The 10,446-nt window shown below is 51.1% G+C and overlaps 1 protein-coding gene across 2 annotated transcripts in view; it reads left to right on the top strand.

The window, feature by feature from the left end:
• Positions 1-5,659, top strand: part of FAM120B (family with sequence similarity 120 member B) — a 50,857-nt gene extending 45,198 nt beyond the window's left edge. For both annotated transcript variants that reach the window (XM_007445927.1, XM_007445926.1), the window contains one exon: positions 5,619-5,659. In XM_007445927.1, coding sequence (XP_007445989.1) covers positions 5,619-5,659 — 41 coding nt within the window. The remainder of the gene's footprint in view (positions 1-5,618) is intronic.
• The last annotated feature ends 4,787 nt before the right edge of the window (positions 5,660-10,446 follow it).

Below are 10,446 nucleotides of genomic sequence, written 5' to 3' on the forward strand. Positions count from 1 at the left end.
CTGTGGGATCCTCCCGGACCGGGGCACGAACCTGTGTCCCCTGCATCAGCAGGCGGACTCCCAACCACTGCGCCACCAGGGAAGCCCCCAAGACCCAGTTTTTTGTAATTTACTCAAAGGAAGGCTCTTGTAAAGGCTACATATACATACATCCTTCTAATAAGAACACAAACAGTAGCATTCTACCAGTAGAAGCATTTTCTTATGTTCTATGACTTGTTTTTTTTTTTGTTTTTTTTGTTTGTTTGTTTGTTTGTTTTTTGCGGTACGCGGGCCTCTCACTGTTGTGGCCTCTCCCGTTGCGGAGCACAGGCTCCGGACACGCAGGCTCAGCGGCCATGGCTCACGGGCCCAGCCGCTCTGCGGCACGTCGGATCTTCCCGAACCGGGGCACGAACCTGTGTCCCCTGCATCGGCAGGCAGACTCTCAACCACTGCGCCACCAGGGAAGCCCTATGACTTGGTTTTATACATAAGAGCCTTAACGGTGTGATCTGGGAAGTAAGATGAATCCTTTGCTTCTTATGTGTGTAATACAGATACCTAATTTGAATGCATAAAGATGAATTTAGTACGTTGTGGCCACGTGGGCTCCGAGTCAGGCTGTGTGTGGACTGCTCGTCCCGCGGTGGCCTGTGGGGGGCTGAGTTCTTCCCACTGGTTCTTAGTAGAATCTGCACTAACCTAATGTTAGGAGTCTGTTGTACGGTTCCGTGAGGCCAGAGTTTACGATGACTGTTTCGGAAATGCCCATCCCTGCGGGGAGAGGAAAGCTTCCCAGAGTTAGACTCACAGTTGCTGCAGCTGTTCCTTTGAGCTCACTTCACCTGCAGTCTCTGCCCTCACAAATGACGCCACCCACTGTCACCTGAAGCTTCCAGGTGGGCTGGTTGAACAAAGTGAGTGAAGTTCCATCTTCTTAGAATCCCTGGTCCATTGTTGGGACGGGGTTACTTCCGCCCAGTGCCAGCTAAGTAATCTGAACGATCACGTAGCGCCGTGTCACTGAGCAGGGAAAATACCTCCTTTCCGTGACTTCACAGTGAGAAGGTGCTGGGGTTGACTCAGTCGCAGACAGGGCACCCGGAAAACCGTAGGCAGGTCTGTGTACGTTCTGGAATCAGAAGGTGATAGCAGTGCTGTGAACTTACGGCCGAGGGCGCAGCCCCTCAGACACCGGGCTGGGGGGCTCTCCATCCGTCACACCTGCGTCGTGCACAGGGACACGCTGCCGATGGCACTCATCCGTCAGCCCCATCCCCCTCTAGCTGGGCAGTGGGACTGCTTGGAAACAGGCAGAATTTCAGCTTCTGACTCTTGAGAACGATGGGCCTTCCTCAGGGCAACCAGCGGGAAGGTGTTTCTGAGAGAAGGAGGACCCTGGACACATATGCAGAGGCCTGGAAGGAAAAACGGCGGGGCTCCCCTCCCCCCGCCCCCACTGGGTTACACGAGGGGTCCAAGGAGAGGGGCAAAGCCGTGCGCAGGGGGCCACAGCCGCGGAGGAGCAGGGGCGGCCCTTCCCCGGCTGCGCTCTCACCTCGCGAGGGCCACACAAGACGCCCTTGGAGTCCTGAGCAGGGCGATGCCAGGAGGGACGGCCGTCAGCCAGCAGACTGTCATCCACGTGCCCAGAGCCCACGGCCTTCAGTGTGGAGCCAGAAGGAAACGTGCGGTTCTGACTGGGTTTGGGTCTCGGTGCTGGCCCTGGGGCCTCGAGGCCTTGTGTGGTGGGCTTGGAGCCGGGTGGGGGCCTGGATCCCCCACTCCAGATACGAGTGCAATGCTGGTCCCCCCTGGAGTCAGGCCCCCAGCAGAGCACGGAGGGCGGGGGAGCTGGGGGCCATCTTTAGCGGCCTGGCCCAGTGTGGCCAGGGTCAGCCCTCCCTCCAGAGTCCGCTCCCAAAGCCAGGAGACAGGCCCCTGCCAGCGCCTCTCCAGCCGTCTCCCTTCCCCCCACCACCCTGCGCTCCCCGTCGGGGCCTGGTGTACTGTGAACAGCCACCTTCCCTCGCCCCTTTGGCTCAGGCCTGGACCCTTTCCCTCCTGCTGGGCCTCAGGGGTCAGGAGAGCCAGGGTGGGAGGCTGCAGGTTGAGACGGGCACCGGGAGGCTGCAGGTTGAGACGGGCACCGCCTGCGGGGGAGCACTTGGCCGGCACCAGGCCGTCCTCTAGAGGGCGTGTCACCTCGAACGGCTCCTGCACCACCCCTGGGCCTCATCATTGGGTGTCCGGCCCAGGTACCCCTAGTGTCCTTCCGGCTCTGAGCCCCAAGGTCCTTTACTGCTGCTTTTTCACGCTGGGACAGTGGCCCTGCAGAGTGCGTAAGAAGCAGACCTGTGTCCTTGGGACGCACCATCGGGTGCAGGCCTCGTGTTGCCCCACGCCAGGTGGCGTTGGGCCTGGTACGCCCTTGAATTTGAAGCCTGTAGAATAGTACACGCTACAGACTTTCTTTTCTTACTTCACTTGGGTCCAGACAGGCAGAAGCTGTCTCGAAACCTGGGTCCACCACCTGCCAGAGGCCAGGCCTGAGCAAATCCCAGATCCCCTGGGGCTGTTCCCTGACCTCTGACCTGGGGCTGGGCTCTTCCTGCAGGCTGTGCTGAGGGCTGGAGGGAAAGCATCGATGGCCCCGGCCTCTGGTGGCCCTTACGCTGTCCTTTCTGAGATCTTGTTCGTCTCCTGCTGTTAACTCTAGTGTTTCCCTTAATATTTTTACGTTGACCTGTTTTATTAGAGTTGTTCTTCTATTAAAAATCAAACAAAGTCAACTATACCTCAGTTAAAGCTGTTTTTTATAAATAAAATAAAGGAAGGAAACAAAGCAAAGCTTGACTGTGCAGGCTTGGCCTGTATGAGTTCAGCCATCACTTGACCACAGGACCAGAAGCCATTGCTTAAACACCAAGTCCTCTCCAGGACACTGCCCTCAACCTGGTCAGTTTCCTCTGGTTGCCGGCCAAGGGCCAAGGAGAAACGGTCGTGAATGTTGGCTTCGTCCCTACTTCCTGTGGTGGCGGAAACTTCAGCAACGTGTTGGCAGTGAAGAAGGAGAAGCGGTTTCCGCGGCTCCGCAGTGAACAGAGAAGTCTCTTCGCATTCTGTTGGCAGACGGGCAGAGTATACGGCAGTTTCTCCCCGTGCAAATTAGAAAAACAGAGTGGCTTTCCCTAGGGCGGAAGCGTAGACACTCGCCGTCAGCCCTGGTTCCCTGCTGGGGAGGAATCTTCCTCTTGAGACCCCACGTGACTTGACAGCTGGCCCCCTGGGGGGCGGCCGGAGCCCTGCTGGTCGTGCGGAGGCCCAGGTGCTGCTCGTGTTCACGTGTCCTGCATGTGTGGACTGGGCCCTGTGGAGGTTGAGGTCAGGCTGAGTGGTGTTGGTGAAGAGAGCAGTGGACGGACGCAAGCCTGAGAGTAAAAGCAGATCAGTGCAGAAGGACGGGGACACCCGGGCGCTGAGGGCCTTTGGGAGGCCGGGGGCGGCAGTGTCCCACTGGGACTGGACCAGAGTGCTGTCAGGCAACTGGTGACTGGAGAACGAGGGGCTCCTCGTTGGTCTGGCGGGCTTTAAGGTGCTGGGAGGAATGATTCAAGGAAGTGGTTTGGTCTGGGGGAAGGAGGGTGAAAGGTTGTCACCTGCAGGAGCACAAGGCCAGGTGTTGCCACCACCTTGGGCTGATGAGAGGGGTCGAGGACGCATGCCAGCAAGGCCTGTGCACGTCTGCTGAGTCTTCCCACCTGGTCTCGGGCTTCGGGCACGTTGGCAGAGCAGAGGCCCCCGGGGAAACGTGCTGTCTCTCCCCTTCTTCCCCCTCTGCCAGTGACCTGAGCTCCGGGCCCCGCAGGTCTCACTACCAACCCTCAAGTGCAGGTCACAGGAACCAGGTCGATACGTGGACTTAAGGAACCATCAACTCAGGGAATGAGGCCAGAGGTGCAGCTGCGACTCCTCTTTCAGGTGTCGGTGGTTCCCGAGCTGGTGCCGGTGCCTCCGGGGTGTTTTCCCTGTAGACCCAGCACATACGTCTGATAAGGGGTCTTTGAAGGAAACCCCTGCTCTGTCGGGGCCACAGTAGCCACACCAAAGTCAAGGGGTGCTAGTGCCAGAGGGCTGGGGCTGAAAAACTTCCTCTGGCAGGCCGCAGGTCAGAGGCAAATTGAGGTGGTGAGCGCTGAGTTGGTGTCAGACTTCAGAATTGAGGAGTGGGGTGGTGGAAGTTCTGACAGGACACACATAAACAGCCAGAGTGTGTGCACTTGCATGTTGCCTGACATGGAGAGTGCTCAGAAAATGTTACTGCAGTGCACGTATGTTTCCTAGTTGCAGATGTTTTCATATAGTATATGTTTCGTACACACACACACACACACACACACGCACACGCACACATACACACATTCGTATACATAAAGTCTTTTATTGGGACAGGAATATGTTTTTTCAGGTTAGGTAATCCACTTTTTCAGTTTTATGCTATGATTGAATTATGTCATCTTCACTTGGCCAGCACATTTTTTGCTGGGTTTTGTCTACTTTTGAACTCCTGTTTCAGTATTTTTTGGAGATACTAAGGTAGTCCAAGCAGAAAGTTGTCACTATTTCCAGGGCAGAGTTACAGGCAAAATTCTTCCTATTGGTGAAGAACTAAGAATGCCTCAAAATGAGAGTAATCAGTTACTGCCCAGAAGTTGGGAGATTTCCCACGGCCGCCCCCTGGCCTGATGAGAGGCCAGCCGTTCCATTTGGGCCCAGCCTTCCGAGAGAGGTGAGAATCACAAGCCTGTGAGACCTTTCTGGGTTGAGATCCAGTGAACTAGGGGTGGGGACCCTGGACCAGCAGAGGTGTGAACCTCCCCTCACTAAGGGGGTGAACATCAAAGCTTTCGGAACTTTTAAAATGCTAGCCAGCAGCTAAAGTGAGAATGGTTTAACCTCTTCCATGCTGTTGGTGAGAAATGATGTGTTAAATTCCACAGTCAGTAGCCACAAATTTGCCTGTGATTTCTTCAGATTTTCACTTCTCTGTGGTAATTCTGTAGGAGGCCTGGGCTGTTGTAAAGCTGCCTCCGATCATCTGTGATAACAAGGGTGAGGCCTGGAAACCTCATTTCTGGCCACTGCTGTGACCTCCTGCTACCCTCCTGGGGGTGTGGGTGACAAGACTGCCCATCATCCGTGAGCACGGTGGAAAGTGGGCAGCAGCCCCATGGGCAGGGGCAAGGAGGCCCTGGGCTCTGCTGCGGAGGGAACCACACTCGCGCTTTTCCGCACTCAGCAGAATGTCCCATGAGCCGTCTCCACGTGAAAGGCCATTTCCAGACTTCACTGACAGCAGCGACTGTGCAGGCGCAGTGCAGACGGTTGGGACTAGACTTGAGGGGAGCAGGTTTGACACTGCTCCCTTCCACTCACAGGGCTGCCTCTTAATTAATTGCTTCTTACTTTAATGGAATAATTATGGTGGCCAAAACTGAAAAGAGAATAAAGTTCTGGCCCCAAATATAACTCAGGTGTTGTTTTTATACATACTTATTAGAAATGTGCCATTTTTTCTGTTTGAATTTTAGAGAAATTTGATTCTTAATTTTTGTTTTCATATTTATTTGGTGCAGGAAGTAGACAGTATGACCCTGAGCAATGGAGAAGATATTAATCATCTTCTGGGTAAGTCCACCACTTATATCTTCAGAACAAATCGGTTTTATCAAAGGTTGAAGTAAAATATCTGTCTTTATAACATACATCTTTCATATCAAGTGCCAAACTTTAAAAGAATTCAGATGTTAAAACCTCCCAACAAGGAGCTAAGTTAACTTGGTTTCAAGATGAGTTTGCTTCCTTCAGAAAAAGTGTGCACAGAAAAAGATGCAGAGTCTGGCCATGAAACCTGGCACCCTCCTTCAGAGTGAAGTAATCAGACAGTGCCTGTCTTCTCTGAGGAGGGGCTGACCTGTGGCTTCTAGACCCAGCATCACGTAAAGAGGAAAAACATCCTTGTCAGTCTTCTCCCTCGTATCATATAAAAAACACCTTTGCTGGCTTATTTTTAGACATTGTACCTGATCCCATGGCCCCAAACAGATTGCATGGCCCCAAATGGTCATTGTTAACATCTTCATTCCAGTGTCTTCATCTGTGATGTGGGTATGGTTGGTTTCTTTTAATGAGTGGGAATCTCATTATATCCCACTTTTTCTAACTTTAACACTAGATAGTGAGGATGTTTCCCAAATGATCTTGTCTTTGAAGACATGATGTCTACTAGCTATGTCATTTTCCAGGAATTGTTTTCTAATTATAAATTCTAACCAAAAGTAAAGTTTCCAACCATATCTTCTGTTGGTCCTCAGAAGTGTTTGTATAGCGAAAGAGGTACGAGTACCAGCTTCCTTCTCACCTTCCTGGTGGGAGAGGTAACTGCGTAGTCTTGACACAGCGTGAGACTCGTGGGTCTGCTTCTGTTGTGTCATCCTTTTCATTTTGCACTTGTTAGGCTCAAGCCCAGAGCCTGTGCATGTGAAGACACACCCGGGTTCTCAGCAGACATCAGGCATCAGGCAGGAAGCCTAATTTATGATGCCGCTAATGAGTGGTACATTTGTTGCTCTTTATCTGTGAGCCCTGCAGGGCTCATGTTGTTAAAAAATATCCTAAATGAATCCAAGTTCAGAGAAATTCTTTCCATGGAGGAATTTTCAGATAATCCAAAAATTGAAATATTAAGCCCCAGATAGTTCTGAACTCAACCCCTGAGATTTTGATAATAGAAGAAAATCTAGATTAGGGGTTAGAAGACAGGCCCTTCATTAGCAGCTGTCTCCCTTTGGCCAGGAGCTGCTGTGACTACCAAGTCCCCTTCTGGGCCACAACCACGACTCGGGAGAGCCCCAGCACTCTCAGGCATGCTCACCGGCGCTCATAAGACATGTCCTTCAGTTGACGTTACTAAAAACAAAATAAACCCTAAACGCATCACAGTTCAGTTTGTATCTTTGCACCTGATGCTTCACTCTGACTGACAGCTCTGTGTGCATAGCTCCTGACTTGGTCTTCTGTTAGAATCCCATCTGGTACTTACCAAAAAGGGATATAGTCTCCCACTGTTCTAATCCATGTGTATCTCTTACGTGTGAAGCATCCTCACCACTTCCTGCTGGTCCTTCTGGAGGACATCTGCATGTCTAGTCACTTTTCATTCAGTCTTGTAGGACCTACAACCTTATTTCCCAGCTTTGGAAATAGATCTTTTTTTTCATGTTTCCTGATGGGAGGGACTGGTCGTGGGTAGAGCTGGGTGTTGCTCTGGTGGGCAGAGCTCAGTAAAACTTTAATCCGCTTGTCTGCTGATGGGTGGGGCCGGGTTCCCCCCCTGTTGGTTGTTTGGCCTGAGGCGACCCAACACTGGAGCCTACCTGGCTCTTTGGTGGGGCTAATGGCGACTCTGGGAGGGCTCACACCAAGGAGGACTTCCCAGAACTTCTGCTGCCAGTGTCCTTGTTCCCGTGGTGAGCCACTGCCACCCCCCGCCTCTGCAGGAGACCCTCCAACACTAGCAGGTAGGTCTGGTTCAGGCTCCTGTGGGGTCACTGCTCCTTCCCCGGGTCCCGGTGCGCACACTACTCTGTGTGTGCCCTCCAAGAGTGGGGTCTCTGTTTCCCCCAGTCCTGTCGAAGTCCTGCAGTCAAATCCCGCTAGCCTTCAACGTCTGATTCTCTGGGAATTCCTCCTCCCGTTGCCGGACCCCCAGGTTGGGGAGCCTGACGTGGGGCTCAGAACCTTCACTCCAGTGGGTGGACTTTTGTGGTATAAGTGTTCTCCAGTTTGTGAGCCACCCACCCAGCAGTTACGGGATTTGCTTTTATTGTGATTGCGCCCCTCCTACCGTCTCATTGTGGCTTCTCCTTTGTATTTGGATGTGGGGTATCTTTTTTGGTGAATTCCAGTGTCTTCCTGTCGATGATTGTTCAGCAGTTAGTTGTGATTCGGTGCTCTCACAAGAGGGAGTGAGGGCACGTCCTTCTATTCCGCCATCTTGAACCAGTCTCCCCAATTTATCTGGACTCTCTGGGGAGGCAGACAGGCGCAAGAGGCCTCTGGTGGTACAAGGTTCCAGTGCCTCGTAGAGTTCAAGGGAAGGAGAGAAGTCTGCTCTGAGTCCCTTCTGTGGTCACTAAAAAAATAACTTCAGTTTTAAGTGCCTACTGTCCAGCCACACAGCTTCCTGCCTCTAGATCTGGGTGACCCTTTGGTCAGGTCAGGACCCCAGTCCACTTGTCCAGCCCCCTTCATTGGTCCTCACATTCCTTCTCTGCTGTATCCCCTCCTTGTTTACCTTCCATGAACAGTAATGAAAGTGACTTCTTGTATCTATTCTTGACTGCTTTGCCGCTCTCATTTTACTATGTTTATGTGGTAAAACTGCAAACTTCGGTTAAATCCAATTCTTTGCATTTGTATTGCGGCTAGAGAAAAGCCCACAGTCACCCTTACCAGCCCCACCTTAACACTCACGCTCGCCCACCTCAGGGAAGTCAGCCTCCACTCTGCCCCACCGCCCGCACGCCGCGCCTCTCCTCCCTGCCTAGTCTTGCAGCGCTCTCCCCAGCCTCAGTCACAGCTGACAGCGCTGCACATTCCTGCAGCCACGTTTGCCCTCTTGCAAGCATCAACGCATTATCAAGTCTGAATTGTATACGCAAATGCCAGGAGAAATAGACAAATCCAGAATAACAGAGGGAATATCTACTTTTTCGTCTCCTCCTGTGGATGAACTGCCCATGAGTCTCTTCAGCTGTGCTGTCAAGTCCCCATCACCTGGTCAGTGGCATTGCTCCACCACAGCCTCCCCCCACCGCCCGGCTCCTGAAGCATCAGCTACATGCCCTGGTTATTCCTCCCATTTTGCAAAAACCCTTTGTAATCTACTTTCTCTCCAGCAATCACGTCATTTCTTTGCTTTCCTTTGGAGAAAAATAATTTTGAGCCCAGACTCCTATAGTCAGCCAAATTAACATTGTAACATCAGAGCAAAAAATTAATACACTTTCAGGAATTGTAAAATTTTGACCAACAGATCTTCTCCAAAAGAAAGTGGGTATGCTCTAGCAAAATGAGCATTTCAACTAACAGGAATGCATGGGATATAGGAAAGTGTTGAGCAAAGAAATCAGTAAAATGTATAGTTATTGCTATATAATTATTAACTGTAAAAAATGAATAAGCAAAAACAATTGGAGACTGAAATATCAGAGTATTATAAGGAAAGTTAGGAGTGTTTCTGGGGCATAAGATGAAAAGCAGCGACTTCCCTGGTGGCGCAGTGGTTAAGAATCAGCCTGCCGATGCAGGGGACACGGGTTCGAGCCCTGGTCTGGGAAGATTCCCGCATGCCGCGGAACAGCTGAGCCTGTGCGCCACAACTACTGAGCCTGCGCTCTAGAGCCCGGGAGCCACAACTACTGAGCCCGCGTGCCACAACTACTGAAGCCCATGAACCTAGAGCCCGTGCTCCGCAACAAGAGAAGCCACTGCAATGAGAAGCCCACGCACCGCAACAAAGAATAGCCCCCGCTCCGCAATGAAAAGTAGCCTCTGCTCGCCACAGCTAGAGAAAGCCCACGCCCAGCAACGAAGACCCAACACAGCCAAAAATAAATAAATAAACAAATAAATAATTTTTTTTTTTTAAAAAGGTGAAAAGTAAAGGCAGACTAAATTTTTTATCTTGCTTAGAGAGAGAATAGGTTTTGAATAAATCTAGCAGTTTTTAGAAAAATGTAAGTTTACGTATGTTTGTAAAATGTAGGAGTACACTCTAGAGGAAAGAAAGAAAGGGGGGAAGAAAGAAGATGATAGAGGAAAATCTTTCATACCCTTTATGCACCTGACATAAATCAAAATTATAAGCAACATACAAGGAGAAACAGACCCAATAAGAGTGTGTGTGTGTGTGTGTGTGTGTGTGTGTGTGTGTGTGTGTGTGTGTACCTGGGCCTCTCACTGTTGTGGCCTCTCCCATTGCGGAGCACAGGCTCCAGACGCGCAGGCTCAGGGGCCATGGCTCACGGGCCCAGCCGCTCCGCGGCATGTGGGATCTTCCCGGACTGGGACACAAACCTGTGTCCCCGCATCGGCAGGCGGACTCTCAACCACTGTGCCACCAGGGAAGCCCAAGAGTATATTTAATACATCTCTCTCTCAGAGATACAGATCAGGTAGACAAAAGTATGATATACGTTTGAATAACTTTATTAACAAGTTTACTGTAATAGAAATATACAGAACAATATATGCCCTCTTTATATTATTTTCAAAAATAAACGGACAGTTAAAAAATCTAACTGGGTGTTACAGGTCCCAAAGTAAATCTCAACCAATTTAATGAAAAGCAGAAATCACATAAGACATATTTTCTGTCCACAAGAAAATAACTTAAGAAAT

The sequence above is a fragment of the Lipotes vexillifer genome, unplaced genomic scaffold, assembly GCF_000442215.2.
Source record: "Lipotes vexillifer unplaced genomic scaffold, Lipotes_vexillifer_v1.1 scaffold459, whole genome shotgun sequence".
Taxonomy (NCBI): domain Eukaryota; kingdom Metazoa; phylum Chordata; class Mammalia; order Artiodactyla; family Lipotidae; genus Lipotes; species Lipotes vexillifer.